A 19066-nucleotide genomic window follows, 5' to 3' on the forward strand; every position below is an offset into this window, starting at 1 on the left:
CATATTAACACTCAAACAAGAGGTTGTATTTTCATAAAATAGGAAAGCAAAACTAATTGTAGCTTCACATGGTTTTAAAGTCGAAATCTAAATCATAACATATGAAAGAAATGCATATTACGCCAAATTAATTTAACCGCAAAACATATTGACAAGAAGTGCAAATTACAGCATTGAGTAAAACTTACTTTCTCCTTTTCTCTTCTTAGCAACTTCATTTTTGCTGTTTTTTGAGCGATGCTCGGCCAATTCTGTTTAATGTTTTGATTACATAAGAAACAAAAGGGTGAAATTATATTAATATGGCTGAAAGTAAAACAAAAAATAAAAGATGCACAACAGCTAAAAACAAAATAGAAGACAGCATAGCAAATAATAGAGAATGAAATGGGCTGAAAGTATGGCAACCATGGCAAAATAAACATAACCCACTTATGTGCATATTAACACTCAATCAAGAGGTTGCATTTTCATAAAATAGGAAAACAAAACGAATTGTATCTTCACATGATTTTAAAGTCAAAATCTAAATAACAAATGGAAGAAGTGCATGCTAGCCCAAATTAATACATGTGCAAAGAACTATGAAGAAAACTAAACCCCCCAAAGCCCTCCCATCCCAAAATTTTTAGTCTCCCAATTTCGGGGGATTTTGTATTATGAAGAAAACTAAAACCCAATGCCCTCCCTTCCCAAAGCCCTCCATTCTTTGCACTTCTTCCTTCATTTTGTTAAATGGGCCTTGTTCTGACCCTTAGAGTAAAATGGGTCATCTTCTAACCTGAGCCTTGTAACTCTTCTAACTTTCTAACCCAAACCTCTGAAACAGGTCATTCAACCTGCAATATGTAACTCAACTCCAACCATAAAGGGCATTGTCATGAGTTATATTGTTACGACTGGAATCGCAGGATCGATTGGATGAATGTAGATCTCAAGATTTTAAGGTCTGATATACACAATTATACAAAAACATACTCATAATCGTTAAGGGTTGATTAATCTTAAAATCATGTGATTTTAAGACTCAAAACGCTATACTGCCTACCATGCTAATATATATATTTTAAATTTAAATTTTAAGTAAAATACAAACATTATTTTTATCAAAGATCTAAATTGAAAAATAAAATATATATGGACATCTAAATTGAGCAATTTGGTACACTACAAAAAGGTTCTTAAACAACATTTAACATTTTTTCACCTCATAAGTCCACCTACTATATGGAAAAGTTAAAAATGATATTATCGAATTTAATGTCTTCAACCCTTTCATTAATCAACACTAATTCAACACATCTTTAAGTCCTATAGAAGTGTAAAAGTGTGTAGGAAAACAATTATATTGGAACACATGTCTAACACGTGTCGTACAGGTGTCGGAAACCTGACATGCTTAATTCTAGGCAAAGAACATAGTATTACAACATTACGGCATTGAGTAAAACTTACTTTCTCCTTTTTTCATCTTAGCAATTGATGATTTTAACGTCAAATGAGGCTCCTTAGCAACTTCATTTTTGTTGTTTTTTGAGCGACACTTCATAGCAAATTCTGTTTAATGTTTTGAAGAAATAAGAAACAGAAGGGTGAGATTAATTTAATACAGCTGAAAGTTAAAAAAACAAAGACAAGGCACCGCCAAACAACCACAAACAAAACTAGAAAATAATAGAGAATGAAATTAGCATAATTTCCCTGGTCTGGCAACAATTGCAAGATAAACATAAACAACTTGTGTGCATATTAACAATCAAGAGCTATCTATTTCATAATATAGGAGGAAGGCAGAAAGAATTGTGTCATCACATGGTTTTATGAAATGGGATGAATTCCCCAAGTATGGCAACATAAGCAAGATAAACATAACTAACTTATGCACATATTAACACTCAATCAAGAGCTTGCATTTTGTAAGCAAAAAGAATTGTTATCACATGGTTTTAAAGTCAAAATTTAAATCATAACAGATGGATGAAGTGCATGTTAACCCAAACTAACTTCATAGCAAAGAACATATTAATACAACATCACAACATTGAATAATAATAATTAGTCCTTAATAGCCCCAATTCAAAAGGATTTAAATCTTACTCCCAAAAAATTTAGAACAGATTGAACTATAACCTATAATTGAAAAAGTAATGAAAATAAGTATAAAATGACATGACAAATTCAATTTCACAAAATCTATATAAAAAAAACCTCAATCAAAGGTTTTAAACCCTAATCCCAAAAATTTCAGAACAAATTAAACTATCACAACTACAATTGAGAAAGGAACAAATTTCATACCTTGAACAAAGCGAAGAACAATGTGCGTGTAACAGTGAATAACCTGAAAATGAAACAAATACAAACTCAGATTCAACAGCATGCCTAACATGAAGAACGAGTGGGGAGAAAAAGAAGAACAACACCAACCAGAAACGCAATACGAGAGAAAAACCTGAGTGAATATCGGCAACCTAGAGTATATATATATATATATCTCGATAAATTGGTGGGTTAGGCGGCCCAATTCTGCTTTATTGGCGCCGATGTTTGTTTTTTGTGTTAATTAAATGAGGGAAATTGCTCTTCTCCCATCCAAAATTGCTCTCTCCCATACATTCTGACGAAAACACCCCACATGACTTAAGTCAGCCGATGTAACACATGCGTGACTTAAATCACATTGGAATACAACCTACGTGACTTAAGTATGAGTATTATGTACTTTTGTTTTGTCCTTGCATGTTTTTACAACTCCTTTCTCCCCTAAATGAAGTTACTATAAAAGGGACCAATCAAATCATCAAAGAAAGGGTGAATGTGGTAAACAAGGACCAATGAAAGGGTGAATAAGGTTAACAAGGACCATATTGACTTTGAGGATTGCATTAGACACTCATAGATCAAAAGTTCTTAAGCTTGGTAGGATTGTTCTTTTTTTAGAATATTTTCTCTATATTTATCCATAAAACCATTTCTCTATCATGGAGAAAAAAAATCCCTTTGTTTGCATAATCCAATACCACTATTCTCCGGATAATCCTTTTTGAAGTGATCTATCTTATGACAGTTAAAGCACTTAAACTTTAACTTGTTATCACTATTTTCCCGGTTACCTCTACCTCCACCATTCCCTCTTGAAACACTCAAGCCTTCACCATTTTCATCAGTTCTCAAGTCATAGGACTTGGTCAACTCCTTGGTTCTCAAAGCCGCTTGAACTTCTTCTAAGGTGACAGTGTCTTCTTTGCCATAGAGCATGGTATATGGTATCCTTGAAAGATTCAAAAGATCTCGGTAGAATACACAACAAGAGTATAGCTTTATCTTAATCCTCAAGATGCACCTCAATGTTCTCCAAGTCATCAAGAATTTTGTTGAACTCCGTAAGTTGCTCCATGATGGCCTTTGACTCTGCCATCTTGAATGATTACAGTTGTTGCTTTAGGAATTGCCAATGAGCCAAAGATTTGGTCATAAACAACAACTCTAACGTTGACCACATCGATGTCGCGGTTGGTTCCTTCGCTATATCTCTCAAAACTTTATCCCCGAGACACAAGACAATGACACTTCTGGCATTGTCCACCATCTCGGTCTTCTCCGCTTGTGACATGGTGACCGGTAACGCACCATCAAGCTCTACAAACTCTAGTTTTGTTGTTGGTTTCCAAACCCTTATTCTTTTACTCTCTCATATTTTATGAGATACAAGATCTCTATAAATAGAGAAATATAACTCTTAAATTTTGAACAGATAAAAGTCGTTAACCATTGAAACTTATATAACAAGCTCCAAAAGCTTGCTCAGGGAGTAAAAAAGTGTTGAAGAGTATTATAAGTTAATTTATTTATGCTATTATTTTTTTTGATTTATTAGTTTATAATAATTCTATGTCTTATTTTTCTAACAGGAAATAGCCAACATACGAGCTAACATTTAGGAAACTGATGAGTTAGCCATGTCAACTGGTTTGACTTATGAAATAAGGGATGTAGTGGAGTTGCAAAATTATCTTGATATGAAGGAATTATTCCATCAAGCTTTCAAGATGGAGCAACAATTGAAAAGAAAAAATTCCTAGAAAAAAAAAAATCAAATTCCATATACAGCACTTCCACCCCAGCCTGAGCCTTGTAAATATACATCTAACTCAAATTCATCCAGTTCTACTACTTCTACGAAATGCTTTAAGTGTCTTGGAAGGGGGCACATTGCTTCCCATTGTCCAAACAAAAGAGTTTTGGTCATCAAGGATGGGTTACTGATTACCAAAAGTGAAAAAGAGAGTTTCCAAACAAATGGATTCTAAACCAAAACGGTTGAGTAAAAGGTCAGACCAGATTGAAGAAATTAGCTTGCTTATATATTTTTACAAATAAAAATGTTACTTGTAAATAGAACTCAATACAAGCAAAGTTACAAAAATAATGGAGTACAATGTCAGTGTTTTTCCATATATAAAGGAAATGAAATCCACAATGACCAACCATTCGTTTAAAAAATGGCTCTGCAACAAAGCTTTAGTTACCTGTCACAGTTTTTAGTTGTTGTCCGGAAACCCAATTGTTAAAACCTTAATATAATGTTAAAACAATTTATAAATGGCTAATCAACAGGGTAAAGCTCTGAAATATTATGAATTGAAACCTAAGACACAACATGAAATGTGAAGACCTAATCCGGTCCCTCACAATTTTTTGACAAGAATAAACTCATCAAATTAGTATCCGACAATTTTTATACTCGAAATAAATTAGTCCCTAACTTCTTATTTCGGAGGGGTTAATTTGTCTTCAATATGAAAATGCCTCAGCCAAATTTGGTTTACTTTATGTGACATTTTTACAATGTTAATCACTTGAATAATGCTATATATCGCGACAAAAACAAAAATGAATAGAAAACATTTTTCGGTAGCAAACGGGAAAGGAAGCTTTCACTTTAAGGGTGGATTGGACAAAATTACAACTTATATTTGCTACAATGAAAATGGTTCAGCAATAAACTAAAGTTAGAATTTTGAAAATGTTTTAAATCACGGTGGATTAGACAAAATCACGGTCACACCTTGATTTTGTTGAATCTAAAAAGTGTAGTTTCACGGTAGCTCGCCGTGTTTTAGTCCGATTCAGCACGGCACCAACAAGCACATATGTCAGCATCATAATCCTGTATCCACTTTGGTTTCAACTTGTTGCATTTATTTTTTTCTGGTTTATAGCACCAATCTGGTTTTGGACTGATAGCAACTCACAAGAGTTGATGTCTTTTTAGGACCTCGATAGTTTTGGAAAGTCCTGCCATGGGTTATTCTCCATGAAAGCATAAATGATAAGAAAAGGGAATAAACATATGGAATCATATTTGTTTAAGTAAGCTCTAATCAACTATTGATTATGAAGGTACCAGACATGTTTACTCATACTGTAAAATTGAAAACTCAAGCATTACTAAAGGTAGGATGTATAGGTCAATGTCTTATCTCACTAGTGAAATTCTCTTGATCCAACAACTTCTTTATCCTTTGAATTTTAATTTCTTCCACTATGGTGTTCTATGATAATAAGTAAGCAATTTAGATAGAAGATAATCTAACAGCCAATGAAATACCTAAACACATTGGACATTGATTGCATCTTCATCAGACAACATTTAAAATCAGAATACATTCTAACAGCTACCAACATGAAAAATATAATTTCTCATCAATGTGCCTTTTTAACAAATTATCAAGCTTGAAGACGGTCTTAGTCAAACATATAATACATAAGTGCCTATTACCGGTTAGTGCATTCCATGTAAGTTATCAAATACCAAAACAACATATAGCATGCAACATCATGTCTCATCATCATCAAGATAATACATTTGTTAAACAAGATAATCAACCACACGAAACAGATTGTTGGCCCTTTGAAATTTAGGCAATCCACGTGCCATTTGCGATGAATTTTGGAGTTTGATAGGAACATTTGGCTTCAGGTACTTTTGAGCAAATTTAGAAGTAACACTCTGCAAAATGAAAGAGAGATCAATTTAAGTAGCAACATAAACATTTACTTTAAACCAAAAACTCCAAAGTATAATCCTCACCGTACGATTTGCCTTAGCAATTTTTAGAAGCATGTTTAAACATGCTTTTGTCCTCTTTCCCATGACTAGGATACTTTGTGTTTGGTTCTCTATTAGTACTTGGAGTTTTGAACGGATAGCAAATCCCAACAGAAGTTACGTCAAATATAATAACACTAAACTTTGGAATTTCCTTCATAATTGAAAGAAAGGTACCAACCATATCCTATTGAGTAGTATTCTATGAACTCTTGCCATTTGTTGCAAAAGAAAACGCCATTACCCCATCTTTTCAGTTCCATTTCCCTTTTAGATTTGAAGTTTCCTACTCCAAACGTGATTTTTAGCCACAAATTTACAGTTGATTTCACTTTTAAGGGAATGAATCAAACATAAGTACACTTCGGATTCAACTACGTGTGTACCCTGTTAATCACCTTAGATTCAACATACATAGGGAATTCAATCAAACATAAGCAATGTTTAGGCAAAACCTTCAAATTAGAATTAATTATGGAGACAAAATCAATTACACTAGAGCACATTTCCAAATATGTCAATTAATTATATACCTCTAAAATCAATTTTGTCTCGTGCAAAAGTAAAACCAAATACACATGTGTATATTGTTGGACAATAAGAAGTTGTCTCACTGTATCACATTGGATTAAAAGCAACTATACAAGTGAGTTGGACACCACATGTTCACCCAAAATCTAAGGCGTTAGACACTTATGTTGTTCAACCTCAACTCTTTCATCTAATTTGGAACTTTAACTCACACTTGACAAATCATAACATATATTTTGTATCACAGGAGCTGTGCTAGAATCACAATGAGCTAGTATGATTATGACAAACTTAACGTGATACCAAACATATCAAAGATTTGAAATTAATTAATAAAACGAGTGAAGACCTTCAATGGAGTTAGTACTGAATGTTGAAACATGCACTTAATGCATGCATGGATAAGAGCACAAAACAAGCGATAAAATATAAAGAGTCGTAAACTTAGCTACAAAGACCATACTTACTCAAAAGAAAGAGAGAAACCGAAACTTACTAATTGAGTGGCATGAATGGGTGAGGGAATTATGGCTTTCAGAAAATGTTTTGATTACCTTCTCCGGCGCCAATGACTGGACAGACCTTCTCCGGCGAGGCTGCATTGCAAATAAGTATGTTACGAATTCAGTTTACTTCAGATTCTGATGGGGTAGTAATCCTCTTTTTTGGACTTTACATGCTCTTTTATTAAAAAAAAAAACCTTTAAAATTGCCGTGCAAATAAAAATTAAATAAATTATTTATCAAATTAATAAATATTTTTTGTGCAAAAGTTAATTTTATTTCTTAAACAAAATCTCCTTAAAAAAAAATTCTTAAACAAAATCATTAGTGGTGAATCTAAAAGAGTGCTCCAGAGGCACTCATCGGTTTAAAATGGTAAGTTTAGGATCTTAAATGAATTTTTTTTATAAAAAAATTTGTATATTTAAGGCAAATGAAATTGTAGCATTTCACTTTTTGAAGAAATAATTTCTTAATTTAAAATTCTTAGAGTGTCCGAGAGACGTTTATTAAAAAGATAAATTATACTCCCTCCGTCTGTCTCTGTATAGAAGAACATTTTAATAAATACTTTTTAAAGGTTTTTATTAATAAATCAACTCTGGCTTATGCGATAACAAATAAAGGTTTTTATGAAATAAATCAACTCTCGTAGAGCACATGCATTTGATTTGTTTTGGGCACCTTTAGGACGGTAGAATATTTCCTTATCCTCGGCTTACTGAATCTACTTTTGATTTAAAATGTTTGGTTATTCAAAATTAACCCTATGGGCAAACATCTAAGTCGAAAGCAAAGTTGCGAGTAATATCTCCCACGGTGGACGAGTGAGCTTACAATAGACATGTTTGTACTATATTTCTATTCCTCTTCAACTATTAATTTTATTTTATTTTTACAAAACCTCTTCTTGGACTTGTATTTTGAAACTTCATTTTGTTTCCATTTACTAGGACCACCAAATTTAGAGGGAAATAACTAACGTAGAATCACGGTTTAACGATAGTTGTACAAAATTGATTGCTGAAATCAGAACTTTCTTATTTTCTAATATAAAATTAAATTGCTTAAATGTTCATATGATACAATCCTCAAGTGAAGAAAAACGTTGCCTTTCATGCTATATCTTCTTTCCATGTACAAAAGTCTACAGCTGACGAGAAGCAGATTCTAGAAGTCTGAATGATAGACACAAACTAAACTTGAGTGTGTTATAGGGGTGCGGCAAAGAGGGCACTCTGGCTTTTCGTTGCACCATTCTGTGATACAGTTCCTACATGGATCACATCAAGCAGACGGGATGCAATGTCAATGGATAAGAGGCCTGAGACCGACAAACAAGTGGGGAACGTAAAAAATGCAGCAAGAATGCAGGAAGACAATACCAGCAAAATACATGGCCACAGGAAGTAGCTGTTGGGTGTTGACGATTACTCAGGCAAAGCGTGCATTTGCTTACCCCATTAGTTGCATTATGCTGCAAAAAGAAAAATGATTCAGTAAAACATAAGGTTTTTTATTCGATTCTGCTATGATAAATAAACTTTCTCAAATAGAAACCAGCTTCTTGTGAAGCTCATTAGATCAGAGCAACAGAGATACACAATATATGTTATGTTCTTTACTTTACATCACCCAAAATGGGAAGGTTTGAAACACACTAGCTTTGTAATCATACAAACCTATAATCAAACAAAAATTATAATTCAGTAACAACCAAAATTGCAAGAAACATATCTATAATCAAACAATACACTGTATTTTGTTATCTCTGCCCTTTTTACCGGTTTTCTAACGAGTGTTCTAAGATTACAAGTTAAAGAGTATTTAAACAAAAATTATTTTTGTATTCTTTGTTAGGAGATTAACTCACAGCTATAGAGTTAGAAGTCAACTGGTTTTTACTAGCAAGTTAATAAGTTTTTTATTAGAGTTAATTCTGTCATTAATAGTTTTATAACAGAGTTATTTTGGCAGATTTAAACTAGTTTTTTTGTCAACTGTGTTTTTCTATATATAACCACTAGCCTATGTAATTTTACGGCAAGCAATTGATCAATGAGAATGCTTTTGCCTTTCCAATATGGTATCAGAAGGTATTCTATAGTCTGTCGTCGTTGACCCTAAAGTCTCGACACCATGTCCGACTCTTCTGAATCTAATGAGGAGTCATCACCGATTCCGACTTCTCCACTTCCAACCCAACCTGTCAATGATTTTACCCAATCTCCATATTATCTTCATCCTGGTGAGAATCCAGGCTCTGTTTTGATTTCATCTCAATTAAATAACACCAATTACCATTCATGGAGCCGCAACATGAAACATGCTCTCATACCAAAGAACAAGATCAAGTTCATCAATTGTCTTGTGTGGAAACTCCTCAACAAAACTCAACAGTTGAAAGGAAACATGGTCATATTTTGAATGTGGCAAGAAGTCTACTTTTTCATGCGTGTCTCCCAAAATGTTTTTGGTCATATGTTGTATCTCATGCAGTCTATTTGATAAACAGAATGCCCACACCTGTTCTGCATCAAAAATCCCCTTTTCAAATGTTATATCACAAACCACCTGTTTTGTAGATTTAAAGGTTTTTGGTTCATTGTGTTTTGTTTCCACTTTGGGACAACATCGCACTAAACTTGATCCTAGAGCAAGAAAGTGTATATTTCTGGGATAAAGGTATGGAACAAAAGGGTATCTTACCTTTGATTTACATTCTAGAGAAATTGTTCTCTCTAGGAATGTAATTTTTCATGAATCCATATTTCCCTATGCTACCTTCAGCGGTGTTGTTGAACCTGCTACCCCGCATAATGCTCAAAGTTCATCTCAAAATTTTAATTTTTTATTTGACATCCCATCTAATACTTCTCAGCCCACATCACCACCCGCTTCAACCACTGTTTCCATCACTCCTACATCTGATTCTTCACCCAAAATCAGAAAATCCGAAAGAATTCGCAAAGCACCAGCTTTCTTGAAGGACTTTCATTGCCAATTTCATTGCTCAGCAAGTTCATCATCTTCTAATTCAGGTAACATCAAGTATCCTTTGTCTTCCTATTTGTCCTATAATTCTTTGTCCCCTAACCACTTAAAGTATACACTTGCTCTTTCCACTTCTATTGAACCAAAATCTTACAAACAAGCCACTTTGTCCCCGGAATGGATCCATGCTATGAATGCTGAATTACAAGCTCTTGCTGCTAATAATACCTGGCATCTAACGAAATTGCCTCCAGGCAAAGTTGCTATTGGTTGCAGGTGGGTGTACCGAATCAAGCACAAGGCTGATGGTACTGATGGTACTGTGGAAAGATATAAAGCCCGTCTAGTAGCTCAAGGCTACACCCAACAAGAAGGGGTAGATTTTTTTGATACTTTCTCTCCCGTTGCTAAACTCACAACTATGCGTTTGTTACTTGCTATTGCAGCTGCACACGGTTGGTTCCTTAAACAACTCGATGTGGATAATGCTTTTCTACATGGTGATTTAAATGAAGAGGTATATATGAAACTTCCACCAGGGCTTCAACCAGAATTTTCCAATCAAGTTTGTCGATTGCAAAAGTCCTTATATGGTCTACGTCAAGCAAGTAGACAATGGTTCTCAAAATTGTCAAATGCTCTAGTTTCTATTGGTTTCAAACATTCAGAATATGATCATTCCTTATTTACCAAATCTCAAAATGGTTCTTTCACAGCCCTACTGGTTTATGTCGACGATGTTATAATTACGGGAAATTCCCTCAGTAGTATTGAATATGTCAAGAAATTTCTGCATGATACTTTCAAAGTTAAAGATCTTGGTGATTTAAAATATTTTCTGGGCCTAGAAGTGTCACGTTCCCGCAAAGGAATTCATCTTTGTCAACGGAAATATGCATTAGATATCCTTTCCGATACTGGTTTGCTTGCTGCTAAGCAATGTTCAACTCCTATGGTTCATGATTCCAAGCTTTTATATGACAGTTCTGCTCCACCTCATGATCCTACTGCTTATCGTCGCATCATTGGAAAATTATTGTATCTCACAAATACAAGACCTGACATTAGTTTTGCTGTTCAACAACGTAGTCAGTTTATGCAACATCCTACCATTCATCATTATGAAGCTGCCATGAGAATCTTGAGATACATTAAACGTGCACCTGCACAAGGATTGTTTTTTCCAACAGAATCCTCTCTTCAGCTCAAAGCTTTTAGTGATTCTGATTGGACTTCGTGCTTGACCACACGACGCTCCATTACTGGATTTTGCATATTTCTTGGTTCATCCTTGGTCTCGTGGCGTTCTAAGAAGCAAACCACAGTTTCACGGTCCTCTTCGGAAGCTGAATATCGTGCACTTGCATCAACCACTTGTGAACTTCAGTGGCTCACTTATCTACTTCAAGATCTTCAAATCTCTTTGATTCAACCATCTCTTCTTTATTGTGATAGTCAGTCTGCAAGACATATTGCTTTGAATCCCACTTTTCATGAAAGAACAAAGCATATTGATATCGATTGTCATGTTGTACGGCAACAACTTCAGGCTGGTTTATTCCATCTTCTTCCTATTAGTTCTGCAAATCAGTTAGCAGATTTTTTCACCAAAGCTCTTGAACCTGCAATTTTTTGCAAGCTTCACTCCAAGCTCGGAGTGATGAACATTCACTCTCCAGCTTGAGGGGGGGTGTTAGGAGATTAACTCACAGCTATAGAGTTAGAAGTCAACTGGTTTTTACTAGCAAGTTAATAAGTTTTTTATTAGAGTTAATTCTGTCATTAATAGTTTTATTACAGAGTTATTTTGGCAGATTTAAACTAGTTTTTTTGTCAACTGTGTTTATCTATATATAAACACTAGCCTATGTAATTTTACGGCAAGCAATTGATCAATGAGAATGCTTTTGCCTTTCCAATATTCTTAATAAAATGAATGTTGGACTATTCCAATACTTTTCACTCTTTAATTCTTTTAAAGATTGTCCTAAAGGCACTTCATTAAGAAAACCATATTTTTATATCCAAAAAGATCCTCATATTTACAAAACATTGGCATCTTAAACCAGAACAGATCAACACAACTGTACAAGTTAACAACAATATATTTATTCCACAGCTGATCTTACATTTTTTAAGTTAAGTGACTTATGTATGACACTTAAACTGCAAACTCTGTCAAAACCAAGCAACAAGCATGCACTAAATAGCATTAAAAGAAAAGGATAATTTGATGAGATGATTGAACCTCAGAAGATGAGGATCCAGGGACCCAACTTCCTTTATCAGCTTCTGGAGATGCCAAATTACCTTCTTCATTTAGAACAGGCAAACCATGTCCTATAATACATGGCAATGGAGTCGGGTTATGACAATAACTAGAATCATCCTTTTAGACTATTCATTATTATTAAATAAATATTACATTTTATAGGCTTAATAGCAGATTTAGCCCCCTATGTTTCAAGAAGTTGTGATTTTGGCCCCCTAACTAATAAACTACAAAACCGCCCCTTAATTATCGACTTTTTTGCAGTTTTGGCCCCCCAGACCAATTTTGACAAAGTCAATGCACACGGGACGCCACATGTGTATTTTTTTATTTTTTTAATTGTTTTTTTTATTTTTTAATTAAAAAAATAAAAAAAAAAACTATATTTTTTATTAAAAAAAAATTAATAATTAATAATTAAAAAATAAATAAATACACACGTGGCCTATTTTAGTTAGGGGGCCAAAATCGCAACTTCTTGAAACATAGGGGTTCAAAACTGCTATTAAGCCTATTTTATAATAGCAGTTATGGCAGTTATTATGTAACAAGTAGTTATTAAGTTAGTTATGTATTGTGTGTGAATAAAAGGGGAAACCATAGGCTGTTGTGGATTATTTGGAAGGGAGAGACCAAGCACTCGAATTCTTGGAGGGGAGAGAACCAAGACTCTCGAATTTCATGGGAAATCTATTGTATTATTAATATTAATTTGTATTTTGATATCAGTTTCTATCACATCCTCAACTTAGATGTTCAAAGATTAGGGTGCCACCACATTAGTCGTCCATTTTTTTTTGTACCAACGTAGTCCCTCAAAGATTGAAGTGCCACCATATTGACCCTACAAAGTTTTTTAACAATTAATCCCTCAAAGATACACCATCCTCACCAAACTCTTCTCTGAAAAGCATTAAAGTGATGACACAAAATGATGGACTTGGTGGCAATCATGTATCATTGAGAGGCTAATATGATGACTGATGAATCATTTGGAAGACTAATGTGATAACGCCCTAACCTTTGGAGGACTGGATTGAGGGTTTATTCTAAAAACTAAATGACAAAACAAGAAAACATCCAGAGCATACTAGACACATAAATTAAGAAAAAGGAAAACGAGAAAAATATCTAAATAAATAAAATTAGTTAGCTGAGAAACTTTTATGACCTGCTGATGTATGGTGGGTAGCAAAGGATGCCTGATGAACTGAAGCAGCAATCGATGAAAAATTTCTTCGACGCAGCCCTTCAGCAGCTATTACACAAAGTTGAATCAGCAGAAATACTCCCAGTATTTGATATCTGCACAGAAGCCAGTGTTATAAAGAAATTAGAGTGGTTGAACAAAAACACAACTGTCATGCGCAGTAAGAACTATAACAGCAATTTAATAGGGTCACCTAACCCAAGATTTAGTACATGAAAGCTAGAGCTTATTAAAAATTGAAATTAAATAAAAAGAAAACATCATTATGAATAAATAACACAATGATCGTAATATGGAGTAAACCACAACAACTACTATTGTTTTTTCTACTAAGTGGGATTGACTACACAAACTAAGTGACACCATTATATTCTATCATGAATAATGTTTAAAGACACGCCATTTAATCCAAATCCTTTTTAATAGTAACTTTAACCTATAGTTTCCTGTTGTCTCTCTCAATCTCTAACACACGCACATAAAGCGTTCTTACACATCATCATCTTTGCAACTCAGTTTTTGAAGGAATTGAACAAGACAAAAAAGCTAGTTACTTAACCAGCACCCAACATAACAGACTTAGCAGTCGGTCAGCATCGGTATACAGGAATATTGCCATTGGATGCATAAAGGTAAGTATTGAAAAGCCACATTGATGGGCAAAAACTGCATTTGCTATGGGAAGAGTTGTTCCTAACATTAGCGAGTTGTCCCCAGCGGTCAACAAAGTAATTCAACACTGTCTGTCGCACATTCAGCACCAGGGTTTAGAACTAAGCATTGGGAAGTCAGCACTCAGCACTGGTAGTTACATATTGGATGATATATATACCAAGTCTAATAATTTTTGGATGATCTTTGCAGGGAAGATCAAGGAGACCTGAGCATTTTTATAGCATGAATAGCTAAACACTTTAGATTAGGTTAGGATGACCTATAGCTAAAATCTATTGTAATTAATTTCCTACCTCTTAATGCATGTATTGTTTATTTCATTATAATCGAGTAACCGTGTCTGTGTTTAATGTTTCCTTAAATGGGGTCTTGAAATTGATTTGATTGCTTAGCTGAAAATTGAGTACTGAGTTGGATCCGGCAAATTACCACGATATTGATGATGGGATAGGATATGGAAATTATGCACTATTTTGAATTTTTATAGTTAACAATTGCCTTAACAAGGATCGCTTAAGGGATCGTAGTTCTTAACTAGATTCAAAGGGATTGTTTTACAAGGGATTTAAAATAATCCAACTTCGCCTATTTGAATGTCAGAAGGGAAACTAAGGATAATCCAAATCTATCGCTTTAGGCAACTGAATTTTACTTTAGATATTGCTTTTGGTTCCTATTACTGCAAATTTTAGTTGTCAGTTGTCAGTCATTATCTTATTTCAATCATCATACCATTCTTGAGTTCAAATTGAAATTATTTTGCAGTTGATGGTAATTGAATCCAATTCTCATAGGGAAGGAGGTTTCATTCTCATTATGTTCCTTGTGGCAACCGATTTACTTGCCAAGTGGTTTTATAAACCAACTAACACCACTCATCCACTGTAATATTTCCATCTTTACAACATTTAACTTAATTTTTTGTTAGCTTTTTCTATTTAGCATTCAATCTCATACAACATTGAATGTCTTGTATACATCCAAGCAAGAAAAAAATTACTTAAGTTTGACCGGTAATTTTATATCACAAAATACACAAGCATTCCTCTATTTCATTAATTTTGCTAGAATCATATGACTCACATTTCCCATTATTTCCCATCATTTAATATAAAGGATCCAAGATACTTCAACCGTGGGATATGTGGCATGGTATGCTTTTCAATGTTTACATTTGAGATAGAACTGATGTACCCCTTGCTTGACTTATCCTCCACTGCTTTCTTTTACTTCTAACTAAACAAAAGCTATGTGATTCTACTTAAATGAGTAGGAAAATTCCCCATTTGACTGCCCATCATACCTTTTCGAAATACTTAGTAAAGTTTCAAAACACGATACCTGGGTCTTTGATTTGATGCTTTTCCAATGAACACATAACGAATGCCTGCAGCACGTTTGGATATATGATAATATAGGCCTACAGAAGAAATAATGGCAAGATTCAGAAAACTTTCTTTTACATGTCTAATAACTACAATGAGAGTGTTAAGCAAAGGATCACCTTCAAAATAAAACAACATGAGGTTAGCACGAAGAAGCAACTGCAATAACTCGCGAACAAAAGGGAGCATCTGGTGGGAGCATAGAAACCAGATTTAGCAACAAACAGAAACATAGCTTCCAACTAAACTTATTAAATATAGTCAGATTATGGAATAAAATACAGCTCTGAAGGAGATAAGACAAAAGTTGTTATACTGACAGAGCCCTCATTTACTGTGTACTTTGTATCTTCCATGTAATTGACAAAATAATAAAATAAAATAACAGTATATGGTTGAAACATTTTTGTAAAATATCACCAAGTGATTACGAAGGAGAATGTAGTAACTTCTTGATTGTTGTTGAATGAGAAACATCAGCAGGAGTAATGTACCGTAGGCCATCTCTGAACCATATGCAACCAAAATCCACCGAGTTTATGCTTCAACCTCATCAAAGTTGATGTAGACTGTCCTGAGGCAGATGCAGGAGAAATTTCAGAAACCCGAGAACTACTACTCCCATGGGCATTTTCACCGTAAATCTCAGCAGACTCATAGTCAGAAAGGATAATGCCTCGGGAAGCAATTCTAGAACTGTGAAATTAACATTCAATTCATCATAAAACTAGACGTGAGTGCAAACACACGCACATAAAGCTCAATCACATCAATGATTATTTAAAAGAGAGAGGAAAATCAACCTGATTCGTTCTGCAATATATGGAATCGCTGACTGATATACAATGAACAAAGCACGCCTGGCTGGTGTAGGAGGAAGTCCATAAGATCCTGCAACCTAATAAACCAATCAACAACTATCAGATATTTAACAACAATACATAAATCCATTCATCTAATCATGCACAAAAAAATCAAGTAGCAACAACAACAACGACCAAGCCTTATCCCACTAAGTGCAGTCGGCTACATGGATCAAATGGCGACATAATGTTCCATCATAAACCATATTTCTATTCAACTCATTAATCTCTAAATCTTTCTTAATAGTTTCTCTTATAGTTTTTCAAGGTCTTCCTCTTTCTCTAGTGGTTTGATTACCCTCCATCTGATCTACTCTCTTTACTAGAGAATCCACAAGTCTTCTTTCTACATGCCCAAACCACTTAAGTCTAGTTACCACCATCTTTTCTACCATAGGTGCTACCTCAACTCTCTCTCTTGTAGTTTCTAATCCTTATCATGTCTAGTGTTTAGTCCTACCACACATCCAACACGACATTCTCATCTCTACAAAATTAAACCTCCAATATCATTTAAAATTACAACAGCAGTGTAAAATCAGTACAGAAATCAAATTCACCAAATCAGGCACGAAAAAAATCAACCAATAAAACAATGTGTTAGAACTCCAATATCAATTACAAATTGCAAAACCAATGTAAAATAAATCACTTGCAAAATTTAGACATACACTTACATTGACAATTAACAATGAAGGACGAAATTACCTGAGTGATATCACAGTATTCCTCACCAAGTGTCTGTTGTCCTGAGCCAGTTGTGAGAACATAGTAAAGCATTTGCCCTAAAAGCTTCGTCTGCAAAAAATTAACACTAAAGCGTGATTACACTTAGTGTAAGTTTGGTTCCACTTGTAGAGCAAACAAAATTGATTCTAGAGGTCCAAAATTGATTTTTGCATGTTTGATCGCTTTCTAGTAGAATTGATTTTTAGTCTTGAATCAATCATTCAACTCACTATTCATTCATTTGAATGTATCCATATTTAAATCATTTTACATTCAACTCACTTTTAGCCAAATTCAATTTTACAAATTTTAGAATCAATTCATTCAAAATCAATTTAAGTCACCATACAACCAAACACACATTCAATTAGGAACACATAATCTAGGATATAAACAAAATAAAGTGATTAATTATCCGTTACCTCGTTTTGATAAGCCACCGCAACTCTAGTACCTACACCGAAAATTTCACAAAACTACTTTACATTACCGCAAATTGAAATTCGTAATTTGAAAGTTAATTAGAGAGAGATACCAAAGAGATGGCGGAAAGCGTCGCGACAGGCTTCGTAAACGAAAGAGGCGTACTGATCGTCTTTTTCAGCTGCTCGCATCATTTCCGGTTGAGCAGCTGGTGGAAACCGCCGTGACTCCGGCGCCGTGCTGGTGCTCGGAGCTGCATCGGCGTCGGTAACGGAATCAGAGCCATTTCTTTCAAGGTGACCCCACCCCATGGATTTTTCTGTTAACGCAACTTTAATGAAGTTAGTGTTATCTTCAAACTCTTCTCCTAAATCATTCTTTTTCATTTTCTCAAAAAAAAAAAAAAAAAAATTATAAAAAAACGCCGTTGCCGGGGATCGAACCCGGGTCACCCGCGTGACAGGCGGGAATACTTACCACTATACTACAACGACCTATTGATTGTTTTTTCATCGTAAAAGTATAAACACATACTACTTAAAAGAGCTATTGCGTTAGTGGAAACTGAAAAGATAAAGTATGCATTGCGGTATAGTGAGTTTTTATTTTCTTCTAAGGCCCCAGTTTAATAATGTTAATTTTTTTAATAATTTATATTTGATGTTTTAGACTTTAATTATGTTTATGTGTGAGCTATTTTCAAAAGTTGTTTTGATAAATATGAAATAGCTAATTTGATTGGATTTTGAATAAAATAATTTAAATAGAGGAGAAAGAAAAATATAGATATCGAGTATATTCCTCTCAAAAAAAAAAAAGGATATCGAGTATATTTGTCATTTGGACCGTTAAGATGTATTTTTCTCTTTTTTTTGAGGGGAGATGTATTTTTCTCAATTGTTACATCTTAACCTCACACTTAATATACTCTTTTTCTTTAGTATAATTTAATATCACATTTTCTCTCTCATATTTAATGGTGTAGATGTAATGGTAGGGATGACAATTGGACCCAGGGTCGATAGGTATCTTTAAAAAATACCTGCACTAGGTAGGGTAAAACCCACACGTTCATGGGTTCGGGTTTGAGTCTGGATAATTACTGCAAATCTAAATGGGTATATGCGCAAGTAAGGGCATTATATTGTTCAGCCCCGCAACTCGTATATGCATATTTATATAATATGATAAATAATTTATTTATTTTTGGTGTATAGTTAATTAATTTAGCTATTTAAGCATAAACTTAAATCTAAAAATCGCTTAATATAGTAATCGCTCCCTCTTGTTGGTGTACAATTTTGTAGGGATATTTTGAATGTTTTTTATTTGGCTAAATACTACGATTCGTACAATTGTATGTGTTGA

At 34.1% G+C, this 19066-nt stretch overlaps 2 protein-coding genes and 1 non-coding gene across 3 annotated transcripts in view; all 3 read right to left on the bottom strand.

Moving 5' to 3' along the window:
* Positions 1 to 2506, bottom strand: part of LOC112419933 (uncharacterized) — a 3867-nt gene extending 1361 nt beyond the window's left edge. Inside the window, exons 1-4 of the mRNA XM_039832336.1 lie at positions 2428 to 2506; positions 2299 to 2341; positions 1456 to 1557; positions 189 to 251 (exon numbers count right to left, since the gene is read on the bottom strand). Coding sequence (XP_039688270.1) covers positions 189 to 251; positions 1456 to 1549 — 157 coding nt within the window. The 5' untranslated portion in view covers positions 1550 to 1557; positions 2299 to 2341; positions 2428 to 2506. The remainder of the gene's footprint in view (positions 1 to 188; positions 252 to 1455; positions 1558 to 2298; positions 2342 to 2427) is intronic.
* Positions 2507 to 8068: 5562 nt separating this feature from the next.
* LOC11431925 (peroxisome biogenesis factor 10) lies at positions 8069 to 18099 on the bottom strand. The gene is made up of 11 exons (XM_003588881.4): positions 17811 to 18099; positions 17698 to 17729; positions 17255 to 17344; positions 16487 to 16581; positions 16178 to 16379; positions 15803 to 15872; positions 15640 to 15718; positions 13585 to 13718; positions 12390 to 12481; positions 8533 to 8624; positions 8069 to 8420 (listed from the first exon to the last, which is right to left on the bottom strand). The coding sequence occupies exons 1-11, from the start codon at positions 18082 to 18084 to the stop codon at positions 8318 to 8320; spliced, it is 1263 nt and encodes a 420-aa protein (XP_003588929.2). The 5' UTR covers positions 18085 to 18099; the 3' UTR covers positions 8069 to 8317.
* Positions 18100 to 18120: 21 nt separating this feature from the next.
* Positions 18121 to 18192, bottom strand: TRNAD-GUC (transfer RNA aspartic acid (anticodon GUC)). Its single transcript has one exon. It is a non-coding gene; the product is annotated as a tRNA-Asp (tRNA).
* Positions 18193 to 19066: the final 874 nt, after the last annotated feature.

This window comes from Medicago truncatula, chromosome 1 (assembly GCF_003473485.1).
Source record: "Medicago truncatula cultivar Jemalong A17 chromosome 1, MtrunA17r5.0-ANR, whole genome shotgun sequence".
NCBI lineage: Eukaryota > Viridiplantae > Streptophyta > Magnoliopsida > Fabales > Fabaceae > Medicago > Medicago truncatula.